This window comes from Misgurnus anguillicaudatus, chromosome 15 (genome assembly GCF_027580225.2).
Source record: "Misgurnus anguillicaudatus chromosome 15, ASM2758022v2, whole genome shotgun sequence".
Classification (NCBI taxonomy): Eukaryota; Metazoa; Chordata; class Actinopteri; order Cypriniformes; family Cobitidae; genus Misgurnus; species Misgurnus anguillicaudatus.
In genome coordinates this window covers 8,894,731-8,916,650 of record NC_073351.2, presented here as the reverse complement: position 1 = coordinate 8,916,650, position 21,920 = coordinate 8,894,731, and the positions used below count along the sequence as shown (strand labels likewise).

The 21,920-nt window shown below is 36.6% G+C and overlaps 1 protein-coding gene and 2 long non-coding RNA genes across 4 annotated transcripts; 2 read left to right on the top strand and 1 right to left on the bottom strand.

Moving 5' to 3' along the window:
- Window positions 1–488: 488 nt before the first annotated feature.
- Window positions 489–2,016, top strand: LOC141349691 (uncharacterized). Its single transcript, XR_012357657.1, has 2 exons — window positions 489–665; window positions 944–2,016. It is a non-coding gene; the product is annotated as an uncharacterized lncRNA (long non-coding RNA).
- LOC141349690 (uncharacterized) lies at window positions 1,066–3,978 on the bottom strand. Its single transcript, XR_012357656.1, has 3 exons — window positions 3,515–3,978; window positions 2,448–2,555; window positions 1,066–2,016 (listed from the first exon to the last, which is right to left on the bottom strand). It is a non-coding gene; the product is annotated as an uncharacterized lncRNA (long non-coding RNA).
- Window positions 3,979–18,607: 14,629 nt separating this feature from the next.
- Window positions 18,608–21,662, top strand: ttc36 (tetratricopeptide repeat domain 36). 2 transcript variants are annotated; one of them, XM_055174024.2, is made up of 3 exons: window positions 18,608–18,821; window positions 19,117–19,305; window positions 21,331–21,662. In XM_055174024.2, exons 1-3 carry the CDS (start codon window positions 18,716–18,718, stop codon window positions 21,600–21,602), a joined length of 567 nt encoding a protein of 188 aa, XP_055029999.2. In that variant the 5' UTR covers window positions 18,608–18,715; the 3' UTR covers window positions 21,603–21,662. The 2 variants fall into 2 exon arrangements, with proteins under 2 accessions (XP_055029999.2, XP_055030000.2); XM_055174025.2 differs by having other exon boundaries at window positions 18,612–18,821; window positions 21,334–21,662.
- The last annotated feature ends 258 nt before the right edge of the window (window positions 21,663–21,920 follow it).

Below are 21,920 nucleotides of genomic sequence, written 5' to 3'. Positions count from 1 at the left end.
CAGTCAAGCTTTGGATGTGTAGAGCATTTCTATGGAATTACATTTGTGTCAAATTAAACGCACGCAACTTTTGCAAAAACAAACAAAAATATACATTGATAGAAGAAAAAAACTATCTGAAAATAAAAACAATCAACTAACTAGCAAAAACATTAACATCATCTTTAAATATACTGCATTCTTTGTTTATAGTTTTCTAAGTTTCACTTTCACTAAATATAGTTTTGAATGTGCTGCAAATGTTTTCGTTTTCACTTTCCAAGTTTTCGTTTGCGCTTCGCAAATTTACGTTCTCCATTTTGACACAAACCTCTCGTGAGGGGCGGGCTTAACAGCGGTTCGCTCTTATTGGCTTGTGAGGTTTTGATTGACAGCTCATTGAACCGGAACCCCGGAACAGAAGGTGGCGGTAGTGCGCCAATAAGCTGGATCCCAACCACTGTTAAAAATAACAAGAAGAAGACGATCGGACGCTGTTTATCAGCGGAGCTGCAAGTAGTCTAAACAAACGGTAATAAGAGTATATTTATTTAATGATAAAACACGGATATTTTACACGTCAGCAGAGGAATAACAATAGTTCAAGATAAGTAATCGGGAGGCTCACGGTCTGGAGCAACAACACCATCCTCCTCGGCCGGACAATCGAGGCAACCTTACCTGAGGTAAGTTAAGTTTTTAATAACTATCAAAATAAATAGAATAATCCCACTGCAAGTTTTATTGATGTGCTGCTGAGGAGGTTTTTGCTGTTAGCCGTGCACAGGGTGACCAGCTTCAAAATTTCAGGGTTCTTATGTTAACCTTCTCTGTAAATTTGCGGTTTTCTAAAGCAACAATTAGTTACAAACAAGTTATACATTTTAAAGTATTAGTGTTGAATGACTATTGTGCTAGATGTAGTGATGTCATTAAATGCTTATTGTTTATTTTACTGCCCTAGACGGCGAAACTCAGGACGAGGCAGCACTTTCTGTCCCATGCAGTGGTTGACAGGCACCTGCTTCTGTCAGAGAAAAACGCCTTCAAAATAACTGATAATAACTTTGATCACACATGCATGCATCGAAGGCCAAGCAAATGAATTTAAAGAAAGAATGGAAACAGCAGTGCAACATAATGCTTACTTTTACAGAGTGTCAGTTGAAATGAACTCAAATGTCTAGACAAAATGTTTCTCCCAATAGTAATGTCTTTTTTATCATTTATAGATGCTGTTTAACAGTTGTTAATGATTTTACATGCATCTGAATGGTTTACAGAGTCTTAAAGGGATAGTTCACACAAAAATGAAAATTCTGTTATTATTTACTCAGTCTCATGTTGTTGTAAACCTATTTAAGTTTCTTTATTCTGCTGAGAAGATATTTTGATAAATGATGGTAAGCACACATGAGAGTGTACCCATTGACGTCTAAAGTACAAATTAAATCTAAGGAGGAAAATGGAGGACAGTCAATTTTCTATGTCATGTGATGTTTAAACACACAAAAGTTTCTAATCTAATCATCCATATGCCGATATATAACATGCATAACGTCTTGCATTGCATTTGTCCTTCATGTTTAGCTGCGTTGACTCTCAGATATGTAAAGCACAGGCTGACAGATGTAGTGAGAAGGCATGATATATAAAGATAAATTACCAGCACAACGCTATGAAGTGTTGCCATGAATAACCCTGCAGATGCATATGAATCCGGACACAATAAGAGGGGAAGCCCAGCAGTCAGAGATGTGTCTCCATTGTGGTTACAGGTGGGAAATAGTTTTAAAGGAAAGGTACATCTGTGAACCAGCTTTTGTATCTTGTAAACCTGAAAATGACTTTTACAATTTAAATGGAGCACAGTCTTTGGATGACATCAAGTGTCTGTTGGTATAACTCCTAGACATTCAATGGTGATATCAAAGGCTTTTGGTCTGACAAAGGACAATAGATCTCTGGCACCACGACCACACCATCATCCTCTGTGACATTGTCAACAATTTCCTCTTAAAAAAGTTGCTCCACCATCTGAAAAAGAAACAATGTGTTATAATGCTAACCAAATTTAGTTTGATACATTTCTAAGGACACATAATTACATAATGCCAAAGTAACTATATGCAAGTACATGAATGTCAAGAATAAAAATCCTGATATTTAGTTAATGTCATTCCAATCTCATGTAACATAAGCCCTATTTACACATGGCATTGGATGAGTCTTGAGACCACATTTGCTTTAAGGGGAAGGGGACAGCACGCTACTTACTATGATAATGAGTAATGACTTTGCAAAATAGTTTGGGGGAAGGATGTATTATTACAGTGTTTTTTGTTGTTGTTGTTTATTAAGAGTTTAATGTCATGCCATCTACCTGGCTAGAATTATGAATAAAAATAAAAGATGAAAAATGAAACGTTAATTCTTGATAAATATTCTAAAATGAAATCTGGTCTTACAAAATATGTGCAGTTCACCTGCCGAATCAAGCACTGTCTCTTCTTCCATTGCAGTTCTTCATAGTACAAGAGACAGCTGACCAAACATCACACCATAGAGGCTCAATTCTAAAAAAAAAAAGAGAAAAGTATGGTCAAATCGTAGCTTATAAAAAAGCAATGTCTGTCCATAGTAAATCATCATGTGAAGTATTATGGAAACCAAATTAGTGGCATTCCTACATTAAGGGCAGGTAGGCTGAATACCACCAGATGTGGTGCAGATATGCATTTTTAGAGTGCTGCTAATACGCCTAAATAAGACAATTCTGTCGTCATTTACTCACCATCATGTCGTTCCAAACCCTTAAGACTTTGGTTCATCTTCTGAACACAAGTAAAGATCTTTAAAATGTTATCTTTTCAAAGAGAGCTTTCTGTCCCACCAGTAACAGCAAACATTACTACCCCTTTCAAGGCTTCATTTTAACCTTGCAGTGCTCTTGTAAACGTGCATTAAAGATTAATTGATTTGAATTAAAATTGATTTAAACTAAACATTCGCTGCAAAATATGTTCTCACACTTGTTCTTGTAGAAATAGCTAACATGAATTCTATGCTGAACTCGTTACATTTCAAATCTAATAAAAACATAAACTAAAAAAACCTAAAAATTTACCAAAGCCCCTTTAAATTGGTATTTTATATACAGAGAACAACATGAACTGGTTCAGTGCCTACCTGGAGAAATTACACTCTTTGGTCCTGATAAGTAATATAAAATAAAAAGCGGAATTAGGCTAAAATCTTACATTTGTTTTTTATGGACAATAATAAAGATAGAATTGTTTGCCTAACCACAATTAAAGAAAGATCATTATCTTTGCGTTTCACATATCCATTGTAAGCCTAAATGTGCCAAAGTAGACTATGGAACAAATGGGTCTGTTACATAACGATCTTTGCTCTGCTTTGAGAAATGCAATACCATTCATATACAGTTTAACACAACTGTTGCAGCCTTCACACATGAATAAATCTTGCAGTGGGATTATTCTATTTATTTTGATAGTTATTACAAACTTACCTCAGGCTGCCTCGATTGTCCGGCCGAGGAGGATGGTGTTGGTGCTCCGGACCGTGAGCCTCTCGATTACTCATCTTGAACTATTGTAATTCCTCTGCTGACGTGTAAAATATCCGTGTATTATCAATAATGTTCTTTAATATACTCTTATTACCGTTTGTTTAGACTACTTGCAGCTCCGCTGATAAACAGCGTCCGATCGTCTTCTTCTTGTTATTTTTAACAGTGGTTGGGATCCAGCTTATTGGCGCACTACCGCCACCTTCTGTTCCGGGGTTCCGGTTCAATGAGCTGTCAATCAAAATCTCACAAGCCAATAAGAGCGAACCGCTGTTAAGCCCGCCCCTCACGAGAGGTTTGTGTCAAAATGGAGAACGTAAATTTGCGAAGCGCAAACAAAAAATTGGAAAGTGAAAACGAAAACATTTGCAGCACATTCAAAACTATATTTAGTGAAAGTGAAACTTAGAAAACTATGAACAAAGAATGCAGTATATTTAAAGATTATGTTAATTTTTTTGCTAGTTAGTTGATTGTTTTTATTTTCAGATAGTTTTTTTCTTTTATCAATGTATATTTTTGTTTGTTTTTGCAAAAGTTGCGTGCGTTTAATTTGACACAAATGTAATTCCATACATTTCAGGCAGTCATTTTATTTTAATCCAAAAACTTTTTGTAAGCTGAAGTTGTTTAAAGAAACTAAATAAAACCTAATTTGCACTTTTATCTCAAAGCCTTGTTTCAGTGAAACGAGAAAGCGATGTGTGTGTGTGACTGGTTTACTCTGATAGTTCCACTTTAATTCTGTTGTTTTTTCAGTGAACTGAGAAATGTTCATGCTGCGTAATGACACATCGCTCACTATGCAATCACATTACTAACAAATAAGTAAATGCTTTTATTTAAAAAAAAAAATAAATATAAACTCTAATGTCCCATTTTCTTGCTAAGTGTTGCTGTATGTGTTAAATGTTTTTGTGGGAATATGTTTTTATTTACTATCTAGCTTCATCCTTTTTTAAAAGTACAATGCGTAACATTTTGGATAAAAATAAACAATACACAGCAAGCAATAGCGGATATATTTCACCATCTAGGTCAGGATGGGCAACTTCGGTCCTGCAGAGTTTAGCTCCAACCATAATTAAACACACCTGAAGCAGCCAATTAAGGTCTTACTAGGCATACTAGAAACTTTTAAGCCTGGGATACACTGCACGATTATTGGCTGTCCCAGACGAAAGATTGCCATCGTGAAACAATCGTCGTAATTTATGTTATTGTGGCTCTTCTTCGGTGGTCCTATGTCATACAATGAGAGAGGTTCAAAGACGGACGTTTTCCTGGTCTTGCATCCAAAGACAGCCAGTGTCAGAAATTCAGCATGATCACCGCACAGTGTGTTTGCTGCTACGACCTGCGTCCTGGTATTTGTTTACCAATAGCGCATGCTGGTTGCGCTAATGTGTGACGCAGCTGTCATCATCGTACAGTCTACATGCTTGTCGTACCAAAGTTTGAATGATCCATGTCGCACAGTGTGATAAACTCTGCAGGACACGGGCCCTCCAGATCCGAAGTTGCAAGGACCAAAAACTCTTTAGTGTTGCTTTAACTATACAGTAGACCTGATACTGGCCGGCTATGAATAACACATTTTTAGCCAAAATAATCCTAAATTTGGTTATATGTCGTTTTAGCCAAAATAACTTGCTTGATGTATGATATGATATGAACAGTGATTACAAGGTGTTTGGTTTAATGTATTTATTTTTAGGCTATGGTTAGACATCTATTAAATTATCCTTGACAGTCAAATTTTGTCTTGTTCTAGCCTAGACGTCTGGGCTGTGCTTGGATGGCTATCAAAAGTTTTTTTTTAAATGGAAAATTGCTTACTGGGTAATCACCTTACTACGATTCACAACTGTAAGTTTATAATAATAATTTATAAATCAAGCTGCCTGGTCGGATTTTGCAGGAAATGGCAGTTGTTTTCCAACAAATGTAATAATAAGTACGTAAAGTAACCTGCAATTTACAGTAATGTTTCAAACAGAGGTGGTGATAGAGAGGCAAAAGTTACGGACTGCAGCGTTTTCGGAGGCAGCATTTGCACAACCTGATCACACAAATTTCCATGGGATAATCACGGAATTGTTTGCTCATTTTTCCGAGGCATTCTCACGAATAATTTTTCCGTGGCCCTGCCACAGACTGTCTTTTTCCGAGGCATTCTCACGGATTGGTTACTCAACTGTTTGTCCTATTTTCTTACCATTGTTGCTTCGGTTTAGGGTTAGATTTACATAAAATGACATCCTTACCCAAAACCAACTCTAACCCTAATGGCAGGCAACAATTGTTTAAAGTTTCGAAAATATAAAAGAGTAAATCACAAAAAATGTTATACCTAAAGTGACATACTAACGCAAACACCAAATCTAACCCTAAACTGAAGCGACAATGGTTTGAAAATAAGAAAAAGCAGTTGAGTAACCAATCCGTGAGAATGCCACGGAAAAAGACACTTCCAAACAGCCTTCATAGGCAGCGTAACGGACTTCTGATTGAAATTTAAACTGAGAGCGCTTTTGTGATAACTAATTCCATATTTGAAAACTACAATACTAATTTCTTGCTAGAAATGCAATCAAAATGGATAAAAAGTAAAAATAACTTTATTTACACTAAATTTGTGCTCCAGTCGTTTTCTTGGCCGCCATTTTATATTTTTTTAACTTGACCAGGCTCGACTTATCACATCCCCCCGCACACACACGCATGATAAGGGTATCTCAGGAGACAGGAATTAAACCAAACATTTGATCGGACGTGCCTTAATGCCTTCATGCCTTGGAATTTTGCTTCCATAGGCAGGATTTTAGAGCTTTAGGATGCAGCCTTTAGTTCAAATGTTGCATACAGAAACGTCAGTCACATCTGTAAGTAGACTAGAAAGAGCTTTGAAGACCTCACTCCAGCAGAGCGCTTTGAAACCCAAGGCAGATCAACTTCCACAGCGTTTTTTTTAAACCTCTCTCTAACTACACAACATTTTTCCAAACAGCAGTCAGCAAAAGAATGCACTGCAATGAATATATGTGAATTATTAATTTTAAATAGTAAATACAGGGAAAAGAAAAGCTTTCTCTCCTAAAATGGCTTGTCGTACACAATATTTGTGTGTGCTGTCTTTTTATTGTGTTGTGATTATGGAGTCTAATTAGCTTAGCATCATGCTAATGTCAGACTGAGCTTTATTTGAGCATCACACGTACTTTACATGAAAAACTTGTCGTGGGCTTTACTAGTATTTTAAATCAGACGATAGTTACCTTTGAGTCTTACATGGGTGGCTGCTTAGACAGTGAGGGAGGACTGGATGTGAGCCAAAGTGTACCATTTATCAGCTGAACCTCTGTGTACACGTGTGTGTTTGTTTGTTTGTGTGTATAGATTTCTTAGTTGAGCGGATTACTGTGTTCTAATCCTGCTCAGAGTTGCCCTGCAAAGCCAAATGATGGCCACCCTTCTGCACGGCGCTGATGCCGCCCAGGTACCAAACTCCCAAACCTCTGTTCGACTCCATGGGGCAGACGTGGATTAGCTAGTTGAAGCTTTGATGTCAGATTCTCCCACATATTCAATACACAGCATGAGCCCAGAAGGATTAAAACGATATCCACACCATGACGTTACTTTAGCAACAGAAAATAACAAGCATGAGCAGCACACAAAGTGAGAAAACATGAGCAAATGCATTAATGCGGATCATAATCCCTTTGATTTCCTAATGAGAATTTTATTAATGTGTGTGTGTGATGAAGATGTTAGATTCATGATAAAGAGGCTTGGAGTTATAGTTAGGTTAGCACGTACGTAAAGCTTTTATAAATAAAACATTACTGTATACAAGATATTTATAATGTATTAAAATGCATTAATGATGCGCAGCACAATACTTGACCTGCTATCATTGCAGGTCAAGGAGGATTTCCTTTGCCTGCATGCCAGCTCGTTTCTGATTGGTGCTGCCCTGCTTCTTGATTATGTTACAAACAATAGATTAAGAGAAGCCTTGGCTTATGTCTGTTATCATTTAATTCTTTTTCTGTCTTGTCTTTTTTCCTTGACTTTTATTGACACTATTATGGCCCTCATACTGACAGAAAGCAACAACACACTCAAGACATTAGCTTGGTTTACATGGACAATTGTAATCGGTTTAAAAGTTCAATCAGATTAAAAATGCTCCATGTAAACACCTTATTCTGAATAAAAATAGCCAAGCCAATTAAAAATCTAATAGTGACAAAAGGAATCGCCGGTGCAGCACAGATGTTTATTTAAAAATAATTTAATAAAGGAGCACAACAATGACTAACGTTTTGATGCACAATTACATCTTCATCAGAGTCCTGGGTAAAACACGGGCATTGAAGCCCTTAATAAGAATTGCAGAAGCGTAGATAACTCTCCCTTTCTTTTAAAAATCTAATAGGTTTGGGGGGGTGGTTTATACCTTTTGTAATCTGCTCAAAAGGACATATAAACACATATGGGATTATATTTCAAAATATACAAAAAATGGCCAAAATATATTTGCTGAAATATATTTTTGAAATATGTTTACAAAAACATTTTTCACCTATATATTTTTGGCCATTTTTTGCATATTTTGAAATATATTTGAAAAATAAATACATTTTGAAGCATTTAAATATATCCAACCAACTATATCTACTTTGTTTATGTTACGAACCTGTAAACAGTTATAAAAAGAGTAAGTAAGGTAAGTGAGGGAGTTCCAATGAAAATGATCTCAGTTTTGTCCATGTTGAGTTTCAGAAAATTTGAATTAAGCCAATTTTATGTCTTTTACACAAGCAGAGTCTATTTGGGGAGGTAGGGTAGGTGTGCAAATTGAGTATAATTGAATGTCATCAGCGTAAAGGTGATAGTTAAGACCATGACGTTGTAAAATCTGACCAAGTGGTATGATGTAGATTATGAATAATAAAGGCCCGAGAACAGATCCCTGGGGAACACCTCGCCTTAGGGGGACAGTAGGTGATCGAAAGTCTTAAACTGAGATGTAAAATCGTCTATCAGGGAGATAGGAAGAAAACCAAATACCTAAATCAGAGAGATGAGAAACAAGTAATTAATTGAAGACAGTGCTGAGGTCAAGTAGTATAGAACCAGAATCAGCAGAAAGCAGTAGATCATTCACTAAGAGCAGTTTCAGTACTATAGATGGGCGAAAACCAAATTAAAAGGGATCAAAGAGATTATTATCAATTAGAAAAGACTGAAGTTGGGAGGCAACAGTGCTTTTCAGTAATTTAGGGTACATTTGAAATAGGACGGAATTAGATAGAACAAAAAGGGGTCGAGGTTGGGTTCCTTGAGTACAGGGGTATATGCAACGGTTTTGAGTGGCAGAGGAAATGAAGTAAGAGATAGGTGCGGAGATGGGAGAATGGCAAAGTTTCAGGAGAGCGGGATCAAGTTGACAGGATGAAGAGTGATAAATATAATCAGCACGGCACAAAGCTCACAGATCTTTAACACCTGTAAATAATAATGTTTGCGGCTATGTATAACAGGTGTTACGTTATCATGTGTACTTGTTAAAAGCTACAAGTATGAAATTAGTATTATAAGTGGTTATACTACACTGTAACACCTTTGTTTTTTATTGTTTTATTATATTACACATGTGGATTGCAGAAAAAAATAATTACAGAGGCACTGTACCTGTAAATGCCAGGTCTGGGCAAGCTGAATATTTGCCCTGGTGTTGGAGCATTTTGTCACAAAAAAAAAGGTATTTGGGGGGGCAATAACTTTGCACTGTAAAAAAAATGTTGGTTCAACTCAGCAGGAAAAAGTTACCTGCTTGCCTTAAAAATTTTGAGGTTTAATCAACTAAAAAAAATATTAGCTGACAATATTTTAACACAACTTTTTTTTTACAGTGTTGAGATGTGTGATGCCAGACTTTTTCCTCTCTCTGTACAGTAAATATCCTGCTTTACTCAAACATTTGTCCCATTTAGGCTGTAAAAAGGTTTTGTGAGCCATTTCATGCTGACTCAAACGAGGTTCATTAAAACATGATCAATACTATCAATACAAATTTCATGCGTTATAATCAGGCTGTCTTGTGTGCATGTCTGACTTTGATTTATTATTAAATTATCTGTGAAGAATGCCGTCCTTTTCCATTATTTACTGATGAAAGGTGATCTAATGAAATCTTTGTGTCTGTCAAATTGAATAAATCCATTAGTTGTGTTCAAAAACATCCATAAACACAATTGATGCACAACATGTCTCTAACACTGCACTCTCTATAGCTGTAGAAGATTTTAGTGCTGTGTTCAAAATATCGATACGACGATACATCGTCATGGCCGCCTGACGATGCGCTCGTCGATACAGCACCTTCCGCATCGATTCGGATGTACTTTTGAAAGTAACGTGACGATGTTGATCCGTGATCCATATGGACAGGACGCATGTGTCCCGCGGAGTAAGTAGAGTTAAAGGTAGCGGGGTATAGTTTCACTTTGCGCGTCTGGCTCGCTGGCGCACGTGTCTGCATAGCGAGGCGCGTACTCTCTCTCTCTCTCTCTCTCTCTCTCTCTCTCTCTCTCGTGCGCGTGTATTTAAAATCAATGAGTTCAGTATGAAAGCGCAGATATCTTAGCCTATACTGCTGCAAAGGGCTTTATTAGCCACGCTCTTATAAAACAGTACTAACGCATTTGAGAAGAAATACGACAAAGATTTGCATGTGAAAAGTGTATGTCTAGAGAAGAGATACAGAGCTACTTCAAACTATAAATGTCACATTAATAATCTGAATTCTATTAAATAGTATTAAGTCTGACTGCTTGTTTATAGATATATTTTATAGATATAGAATAATGAGAGACAAATATAATGCCTAGAGTAAGGCACCATCTTTGTAAACTGCTTTTAAAAAAACATTTAAGTACTAACTCTGGGATTATAAGTATTTCTATGTTACCCCAAAAACTAATAAATGAATGGCAAAAACACAACTGTTACAACACTTGCTTATTCAATGTACAATAAACAGATAGTAATAATAATAATAATAATGTTACTAAATTCTGAACAAAAATGTAATTCAAAATAGTCTTGTATCGTGATGCGCATCGTATCGGGGCCCTTGTAGCAGGATACGTATCGTATCGGGAAATTGTTGGTGATACACAGCCCTAGAAGATTTGTCTGTGTAAGTCTGTACTGGATTTCATTAATATGTGTGCTTTTTCAACACTCCCCTGTTAAAAATAAACGAGAAATCATTTGTTTGGCACCTAACCCCAAAGCCAGTGTTTTTGTCTCTAAGGTCAACTTTCTTTTATTCCTTCTTAATTTCCCTCTTGTCCTGCAGCCACGTTCAATCTCTTCAGGCTTGGCTTTATTGTCTGTGAACGCACAGATGTCAGCTGGTATTGACATAATCAGGAAAAGTGGTGCTGATGCAGTGACATTTGCTGTAATAGCATCCTGCTAATGTTCACATTCAATCCACACCACATGGGACAATGGACAAAACCGTACGGCTATACAAACAGACACATGTATCTGCATGGGATCACGCAGGATCTCTCGTGAACTCTAGAGCTTGAGGCATTTGGCTGGTTTTCATAATGACCATGCTGTTAAGCTCTCAGAATGCAAATAACTAAACAAATAGACAGATAGCAGGTTTAAAAAACACTCTGCATGGTAAAATCATTCTTAATAATTGATGTACTTCATGCACACACACTTTAAAATGCTGGGTTATTCACATCTAACGTTGAGTCAAAAAGGGACAAACCCAAATGTTGCGTTTAATTAACCCAAAAAATTAATTTGATCCAACAATAGGTTAAAACAACCAAGCATTTTGGGATGAAACCACTCAACATAGGTTAAATTACAACCCAAGTCACTGAATGCACTGTAAGGCGTTTTGAATAAAAGTGTGCATGATTCATGTTATATATTTTTTTTATTTTTGGGTGAACTATATCTTTCAATTGTCAACTGTTCCTTCTTTTAAATAAATTGAAGTTGTATTGAATCAGGTATAGTTGCTTTCAGAATAAATGTATAGCTATTAGTTATGTGTTGTCCTCGATCAGCAAAATATTTGACACTGTATGGCAGCTGGATTGCTTTCATTTTTCCAGCCTGTGAATTGAAGTATCATCTCATAAACTGCATTTTGACAGTTTTCAAATATTTTGGAGAAAAATAGAAAGGGATCCTTAAAGAAGAAATCCTCTATCCCAGAGCTCCCTCATGTGGCTTTACATGAATGTTTGAACAGGGCATGTCTTAAAGCAACAGTACAAAAAAAATATTTTCACTGTCGCTGTAGGTTTTAAATCACATTTTTCCACATATGAGCTGTTAATAAAACATGAACAGTAGGTTTTTACTCTGATTCGTTGTATGTTGAAGTTTGATCTGCACTTGAGATAAGTTTCACCTTAATCAATGTAAATCTCATCCACTTTCGTTTAATCAAGCTTAGCTTTAATGTGATTGGGGATTCTGACACCAGCTGTGTTGAATATTTGGTGCTGTTAATGTTATGTTAATGTAAAAATTAATCAGCATTGTCTATAGCAGAAGCTCCTTATATATTCAGTCTGTTTCATGCTGTGCTGAGCAATGCATGGTTTAAATGCAGACATCTGTAATTATTGGACATAAAAACACAGATTTGTATAAAGGAGCTTGTGGCTAGTGGTCACTGTTTACTGCGGTGAATATTTCTCATGGCAAATTTCTTTTTGACAGTCAATATTTATCATCACATATGAAGTTTTTTTGTGATTTGCAAAACTCATTGGTACTGTCCTTCTTAAAAGATTACTCCACTTTCTTAAAAAATCCTGATAATTTACTCACCCCAGTTTTTTTTTTAAATTTAATTCTCAATATAATAGACTTTATTGGGCCCCAATGGTTTACAGTTTCAGTGCATTTTAAAATTGCGGTTTCAAAGCAGCTTCAAAGGACTCTAAACGATATATATATATATATATATATGCACTTTTAAACCACATCTTTTCGCCTTGCACTAGCCGTGTGACATGCCAGTGTGACCGTACGTAATGTGTAATCATGTCGAAAGGTCATGCATTACGTATGCAAAACAACCACTCTAGTGTTTACAAGTGTGGAGAAAGAGGACCGTTCTGACATTGTCGTATGTTGAATGATACACTGTAAAAAGTAAAACCTAAATCTAACTTTAAAAAATTGAGGCAAGTGGCTGCATATGATGTTTTAAGTTGAGTCTTGTAGCCTTTTTAAGTATAATAAACACTGTAATATTACTTAATACAAATGCAACAAAATTAAGTTGAGTTAACTAATAGTTCTAGCATTACTCAGTTTAATTTACTTTTCTTGGTACATGTAACTTTTTTATGGTTTGTTGTTGTTTCCATAAACATTTGTCACAGGTCGGGTGGGACCACAGATGTTGCGAGTCACACCCCGTTCTAGTTTTCACCTCGAGGAGTTCCCAAATACCTCAATGACCAGACAGACGAGAGAAGGTAGGTATAATTTAAAACATGCTTTATTCATTTACTTAAAACAAATAAGGGAAGGGGGAGAGGGGAGCTAAAATCCAATGAATTGGATGGGCACAGTCTTGAGTCTTGATGACCCAGTCGCAGATAGGCCTCGGGTGGGTCCTTTCCTATTGCCTCTTCTTTCTTTGCGACATTAATAGTTCATTCACAGGTCTTGTGCTGTGTTCCTCCTACAGGACGCCGATTCTGGGACTCTCGCCTTCTCCTAGGCGTAAAAAGAACAAGGGTGAGTAGTTTGGAAAAGGGGGTTAGATACCTGGACTTCTGTTCGTCTGGTTGCCAGCTCAGCTCCGCCCGTCAGATGGCTATGCAGAGGGACACTGAGGTAAGTATTTCGCCGGTTTCCGAGATGGAGGCACAGAAGTACTGCAGGAGGCAGGGCACTCGAGCTGTGGTTGAAACACAGGTAAGTATCAGCAAGTTGGATAATAGAGACAGACACAGTGTGTTCTTTGGCCGACGAGGGGGTGTGCAACACTGACAGACACTGTACAGCTAACAGAGGCCTTTGCTTTGTGTCCCCAACAGCGCAGATCTAATGATTCGTAGCTATAGGCAGAAGGCGAGAATTCACAGGTGGCTGGGACTTAGCTCTTATCTGTATACGGGACTACAGGATAGTGAGTAAAAAGGAAATTTCAGACCTGTAGCGGTGGTTGGCGTCCTCGCTTTTGCCTGTTCTAAGGCTCCAATGGAAGACAGTACGCTGGAGACTGCTGCGGTGGGCCGAACACTTCCCTCTCCTCTCTTCCGACTGACGGGATCAGAGATCTAGACAGGGGCGAACTTTGAAGGGCTCCACAACAGAAGTGGTCACTCACACAGCTAATATCCTCTCTCTACAGTCAACTTTCCTTCTTACAGATATTTTTCCACTTTACTCACAGAAAGTCTTACTTGCCTTGTTGGTTCTCCACCGCCGTCCTAAGGCCAGGAGGTTTCCCGATGTCAGCCCGGGATGTCAATACTGAACTTCAATGCAGATCGTCCTTACCGGATGTACATACAGGGGGTCAGATGGGGCATATAAAGATTTAGATGTTACTTCACAATGTCCACTTACTCTCCCAAGATTCACTTCCGCCTAGAGGCAGTCATTGACGACAAAAGCACAGCATAGCACTGCAAACCTCTTCAAGTGTACACACTCATAACAAAGACATGGACTCACGAACCAACGACTGACTGGAATTGGTCCTGGGATTCGCTGGGCGCTGACTTCGATGAAGATTGAGATACAGCCATCGCCATCCTGACACCCCTATCCCTTCCTTTATTCCGCGACTTCCGACTCGCCCACCTCTCTTCAAAGTGGGGGCCGTTTACCTGCGAGGACTAGAACTCACAATATTCGCCTCATGATTCACACTCCAATAAGATGTAACTTTCACACTTGTTCAGAGGTACTCATAAGCAACCACTAATACTCTCCTTTTTGTTTCCTTCTCCTTCCAGTGGCCATCTGAATCCTCCTTCCTCCGTTTCCTTGATGCCAGAAATCCTCCTTCGATGACGCTTTCGGTGAGTATTACTGTTGCACACACTCAGAACATATCACTCGTTTGTACACGTTGTTTCACACATCCTCATTGAAAATACTTAATTGTGTAAATACTCAGCCAATCTCCTGTGCCCCGATATCCTTCTTCACCCAGTCACTCGTTATTCCTCCGCCTTCTCAATACTGCACTCGCTCCGACACTCCACTTCCTCTCACCAGATCGGCCAGAATAAACTGCGCCGTTTGCAACTTCTGAAGCCCTTTATATCCTCCTCCTCTTCTCTCTGTTGTCCAATCCGTGATCACCACATTCGCTTAGCACACCTGTGTCTGATAAAGCCTAATTTTCCCCTCCCGGAGTTCCTGGAAGTGCCGGTGTTTGCGCTTTACGGTCCGGGCGGAACCAATCTTCAGCACCTTAGTTCCGCCCTCAGAGATTCACCCCATGACACATTGATTTAGACTTTATCTTTCTGTGAGATGAGGGCACGAATTGTTTATTCAATGAACGCATGCACCCAGTTTTGGCCAGCTGTAAAGCGCGACATACTTCACAACATCTGAACAATGGTAACTACAAAACTCAAAGATGAAACAAAAACTCTTCTAAATCTCGAAGATAAATGAACATTAAACACTAAAAAGTCTTTCTTTTTAGTTAAAAACACATAAAATAGCATTTCAATTAAAATTTCACTGTCCAAATGCAGTCCCATGCAAAGCATGCTGGGAACTACGAGTCTACTGCCTAGTTAGCTATGTTTACTAAAATCATGTAGTTTCAACACAACATTATTAAGTTAATTTCCTTCTTACAAATTTAAGTGGATTTTACATGATAAAATGAAGGTGAAATTACTCTATAAAGTGTTCATTTAGAATTAGTCCAATTATTCATCTTTTATGTTATTTTAACTCAAATTTTGATTAAAAAAACAATAATTATTTTTTTTAATACAGTTTACTTGTTTTATCTTTGTTAAATCTACTAAGGCACAGAAACACTTTTTACAGTGTAGTTAATGTCTTTGTGTCAATGTATAGTTTAAAATGGTCCACAAATGTGCGCTTCACATATGTGACGTATGACATTTCCACATGCTTGGGCATTACGCAAGGTCGCGCTGGAGTGTCACTTGTCACCTGGTGCAAGACAAGAAGTTGTGATTTAAAAGTACTTATTTTTTATTTTTTTTGTTGCCGAAAATGACATTTTTTTATATACAGTATAAGACCCTTATGCCTCGTTTGGGATCGTTTAGAGTCCTTTGAAGCTGCATTGAAACAGCAATTTTAAACTGCATTGAAACTGTAAACTGTTGAGGTCCAATAAAGTATTAAAATGAGAAAAATCCTGGAATGTTTTCCTCTAAAACAGGGTTCCTGCAGGTTTCTTCAAGTTAAATTCAAGTCTTTTTAAGACCATTTATATAAAAAATTAATACCTATTTCACGTTCCTACCAGGAAAGAAAAACAAAATCCTTGAACTTGTGTTCATTTATTTTTCAAATGTGGGATGGGTAAAAGATGATAAACCAAGCTAACATTAGCTCCTGCTGCCGCTTCAGGCACATTAACAGCTAGCTGGCTAACATTAGTTGGTTGAGGCGATGCGATGGAAGGTGTTTGTTTTTGTCCACTGAGAGCGTTCACGTGCTTGGACGACTTTGCATGAGATTCTAATGCCTTTATTCCCATTGTACCTAGCTGAATCCTCTTTTTGCATAAGGTGCAAAAAGCCTCGAAAACATTGTTGTCCACTGGTTTTAACCAATGACGAAAAGAGTTTTTATCCAGCCACGCTTCATTAACTCATTCACCGCCAGCCTTTTTGAGAAAAGTTGCCCACCTGCATTTTTGTGATTTTAACAAATTTACAAAATTCCTTGCAGGAAAAATTATTTTCTATAAATATATAAACATACAAATTATATCAAATTAAAGAACACACCCTCTGCTTTCAAACAAACAACAAACAAACAAACAAACAAACAAAATGGGGAAAAAACGTTTCATTATATATTTACTTTTTCTACTTAATTTACCACTGAAATATGGATATTTCTCTTCAAAAATACAACATTTTGACCAAAATGCTTAAAAAATTGCGTTTTTGTAAAGAAATTTATGTTAGAGATCAGACTCAGAATGACTATCAAACATAAACGCAGTTAAAATAAATCATTATCTCTTTTTAACTTCCGTTTTTGATAAATTCGTTTTGGTATTACACTTACACAAAAGCGGTATTACACTTTCACTTTGAAATTCGTCCAGAAAGGCACATTTATTAGTTAAATATGAACTTATATTTATAACTCGTCAATGGCGGTGAATGAGTTAAATTTACATCTCCCCATAACCTCCGAATGAAATTGGTAGCTAGCTAACGTAAAACAAACGTTAAAAATATAACGCCGTCAGTCAACCTTTCCTGTGGGATGCTGAGGTTTTTTTATATTTTTCACGCTTCTCCTTTTTCACGCTTGTTACTTGAGGTCTGTGCTGTGTCTGTGCAGTCTATGGTAATGCAGCAGTAGCACGTGAACTTAATTTATTGAAGGTATCACGTGTTTACAATATTTTCGCAGTGTTGTGTTCTCAATTATTGGATCCGCCACTCTTTATTTATACTACGTTACTTAATCAAAATAATCGTGGTTAACAAATGAAACTTATAAGGAAAAATACAATACGGAGAAGTTACATACAGCACAATTTTTAAGACCCAGACCTCAAAATTCAAGACTTTTTAATGACTGTTTAAGGTATTATTTAAAAAAAAAATCAATTCAATGCTTTTAAGGATTTTTAAGATCCTGCGGGAACCTTGTAAAAACTTAATTTCTTCTCAACTGAACAAATAAAGACATCAACATTTTGGATTACACGGGGGTGAGTATATTATCAGGATTTTTTTAAAGAAAGTGGAGAATTCCTTTAATAATGTCTTAAATAATATATTAAGAAAAGCCTTGGCTTATGTTAGTTTAATTATTATTTTCCAGGCTTTTTATTCTTTGACCTTTATTAACACTAGTATGGCCTTCATGATGATGAAAAGCTTTAGAAATCTATGTTTGAGCATTTGATTCATCTTTCCAGCCGTCGGTTTGAGCTTTGATGAAAATATGATGATCGATTTAGATACTATAAAAAATCTCAATTGATGTTTTCTTTATTTTTCAATCATTTTTGTATTGTGCAGTACTGGCATTAAGGAAGTGTCTAGATGTTACTCAGATGCTTGCTCTAACTTCAAAATATTATTTGGCAATGTACAAATGTTCGCCTAAGAAAAGCACAAAGACTACACTGTAGTTTAGTATGTGAGATTGCAGTTAGAAAAAAAATAGAAATCTAAAATTGTGGCTTAGAAAGCGCATCATGCATCAGCTTTGGCTTTTAGATCCAAACATCCAAGCAGTTCCTTGACATCTCACAGCTTAACAGTTGATTTAACCCAGTGCTTCTCAAATAGTGGGGCGGGACCCCCAGGGGGGGCTCGAAGCGACACCAGGGGGGGCGCGCAAGACCCCAGGGAAAATACTTTTTCAGGAAGTGATTTTTTCTTGAGTTTTATTATTATTTATTGATTATATTTAATTACATTTTTCAGTATCAAATGGTCAAAAAATATTATACTTTAAATAAGGACTAAAAAACAATGTTAATAAAGTTATTCTTTGTTGTAAGTTGATCGATATTTGTATTTTTGTGTTTTCTTTAATGTTAATAAGGATACAATGTTTTGCAGATGTGTCATTTTATAGACAAATTATACTATTTACAGTCGCGGCGGAGAGTTGGGGGGCGCGAAATGTTTACTTCTTCCTAGGGGGGGCGTGACAGAAAATAATTGAGAAGCACTGATTTAACCAAACACAGATGTGAGCAGCACCATATCAAAGTCCTGCTTCCACCCCCTCATCTGATTGGTTCATAGTGTGCATTGCTGATAGAGCTATTCAGACAACTCCTCTTTTCCTCCATTAAAACATACAGAAGTCTAAAAAGCATCATTTCAGGCTTTTTACTCAGCTGTATAACAAATCATGGCTTCAGCACACGACAGAGCGGTTTTACAAACCATCTTCAACCCTACCAGCCCTTTTGGAGATATCCCTGCGTTAAACCAAGAAGATGATCTGACAGATGATGGTAAGAAGATTACAGCAAGAGCAGCTTTAAAACTTATATGTTATGGCACTTTTACGTTCTACTGTGTTATTGATCCAAAAGCAGCAGGTCTCAGTTAATATTACATGTAGCTACGGTCTCTGAACAGTTTGATCTTCAAACAAACTTTAACTTTGTGTGGGTTTGGTAAGTACTGTATGCACATATGGACACTGTTAACAGTCATGCCAATGCAACTTTGTTCACTTTCAATATGAGAGATACGAGAAGTATAAAAGAATGAACATGTGATGTCAGTGTTTGTGTGTTTCTGCAGACAGTGCTTTTGAGCCAGAGCTGGTAAAACAGGTGAAAGATCTGGAACTGCAGGGAGTTTCCGCAGCTGAATCTGGAGATCTGCACGCAGCTCTTCAGCTTTTCAACCAGGCCGTAACGGTCCTGCCGCAAAGAGCCTCAGCCTACAATAACAGAGCCCAGACCAAACGTCTACAGGGAGACACTAAAGGTCATACTTAAGTTTTTTGCTTTGCAGTTGTTTGTCTCTTAAACATTGACAAAATAATGAGAAAATGAATGACAACATTTTCGTTTTTGGGTGAATTATCCCTTTAAGTTTAACTTTTAAGTTGACATAACTTAGAAAAACATGTTGAGATTGTTTAACCCCTTTTGTGACGCAAATCCCTTTTGAGTGTGTGTGTGTGTGGGGGGGGGTGTTAAAATGTGATGTAAACCTTTAAATTAATATAACTCTGGCATTTTTTGGTCTATAAGCCTAATTTTGGTCTTGTTTTTAAAGAAGACACTTTAGAGTTTATCAACAAAATTTAATTAAAGTAAAAATGATTTTTTTTATAGCAGTTTAAATGTATTTTAAGAAATAATTTTTTTTCAATAACATATTAATTGTATAAATAAAATCATAAAAATTTAAATATTTCATAAAAGTAATAATGCAAACATGAAACCATAAATATCAAGTAGTTGTGATCCAAATTTCAAGTTAAAATCACAAGAAATGTGGTCTGTGTCAGAGTTTTAGTGGTTCTACCAACAACAGCCACTAGGTGTCAATGGTTTGCTGCATACTCTTGTCACAAATTAATAAATTACTTTCACTGCATTATTATTATTAATGCAAAAAGGTTTTTAAAATATGAAAACTACACTCTTATTTTTGGTCTATAAGCCCTATCTTGGTCTTTTTTTAAAGAAGACACTTCAGGGTTTATCACAGGTGAAAATCTTAAATAAAAACATGTAATGAAACTAAAGTAAAAATGAATTTTTTATAGCAGTTTAAATTTATTTTAAGAAATAAAAAAATTTCAATAACATATTAATTTTATAAATAAAATCATAAAAATGTAAATATTTCATAAAAGTAATAATGCAAACATTAAACCATAAGTCTCAAGTAGTTGTGATCCAAATTTCAAGTTAAAATCACAAGAAATGTGGTTTGTGTCACAGTTTTAGTGGTTCTACTAACAACGGCCACTAGGTGTCAATGCTGCATACTTTTGTCACAAATTAATAAGTTACTTTCACTGCATTATTATTATTAATGCAAAAAGGGTTTGAAATATGAAAACTACACTCTTAGAGCTTTCCAATGATAAATAGTTTGTAAAGATGTTTAGGATAGGGTATTATTGACAAATATATAATAACCAAGTGGGCCTACCTTTGGACCCGTGGCATTTTAGAAAATGGCTCTCAATATGACATTCCTTACCAAAAAGGTTATGATAAATGTAATCTACACTTTTAGAGCTTTCAAACGATATATAGTTTGTCATGATTGGATAAGAATTCAAACACTGAAGTAAACGTAAGCATTCCACTGACGTGTCAGTGACATTTAGCAGGATATAAATGTTTTGAAGCACACTCTTTTCATAAATGAATCAATTACTCTCCCTACATAATGTATTTTATAAAACACTGTTGAAATATGTATTCTAGAGGTTTAGACCTTTTCAATGATACATAGTTTGTCGTGATAGAAAAAAATTTACATGCAAAAAATTGAAGTAAACTCAGCTGCTCAGGGGACAGTGCCACTTCAGGGGTTAACTTAATTTTTAATTCGTTAAGTCTCTCACTAACGCTACGTCCGAAACCAAGAAAAGCACTACTTTGCCTACTATATGTATCAGTGATTTATGACATCATTCTGCTCTTCAGCTTCTCATCAGATTACAGACTGTGAGCTAAAATTGTGAGCTATTGTCTATTTAAGGCCTAACTTCCTGTTTAAATGTAATTCAAATGTATTTTAAGCATAAATGCACTTTTATTGCTTGTAAAGCATGGCTATAATTATAACACAATTAAAATGTACAACATGAAACCATATAATGCATCAAATTAATATACACTATATGCCTCATACTAAATAAATGCACAAATGAGAGCTACCTAAAGTATACCTAAAATATTTATAGAAATCAATAAAATATGATGCCCAATCTTATCAATAATGCTGCACTTACGAGCGTGTTAATCTAACTAAAGTGTTGTATAGCAGGTGCGGTGGATGATCTTGAGAAGGCCATCTCTCTGAGCAGAGGCACGGGACGAACAGCATGCCAGGCTCTGGTCCAGCGTGGGCTCCTCCTCCGGTTGACAGGTCGTGATGAAGAGGCTCGTGTGGACTTCGAGAAGGCAGCGGCTATGGGCAGCGAGTTCGCCCGGCAACAGGCTGTAATCTTGAACCCCTACGCTGCCCTGTGCAACCGTATGCTATCACAGGTCATCGATAAACTACGCAACCCAGAGACATCAGAGATGCAGTAAATGAAAATCACATGAGAAACCACATGTATATCTTGTCAATAAAACCAATGCTTTTTTAAATTGTTGTGACTTTGAAGAGGTAGAGGTTGCAAATGCTGAAAACTACGAAAATTAATTTAAAAGTGTTTTGAGACACGTGTGTATTTTTCCACCACTAGATGTCATCCAAGATTTGTCAAAAGACATGACTTTGAAAGACATTGGAATACATTTCTCTTAAATGATTTTGACATGGTATACATGAATAGATACACACATTATCCATTTATATCCACGTGTGAAATTTTACATGCATGTATAAGAGCTTGTGTCACACAG

What these genes read in the sequence shown, in the direction of transcription:
- ttc36 (XM_055174024.2), top strand. Translation starts at nt 18,716, where the DNA reads ATGGCTTCAGCACACGACAGAGCGGTTTTACAAACCATCTTCAACCCT. An exon ending in AGATGATCTGACAGATGATG is followed by an intron (nt 18,822 to 19,116) that starts GTAAGAAGATTA and finishes GTGTTTCTGCAG; the next exon opens with ACAGTGCTTTTGAGCCAGAG. An exon ending in TCTACAGGGAGACACTAAAG is followed by an intron (nt 19,306 to 21,330) that starts GTCATACTTAAG and finishes AGTGTTGTATAG; the next exon opens with CAGGTGCGGTGGATGATCTT.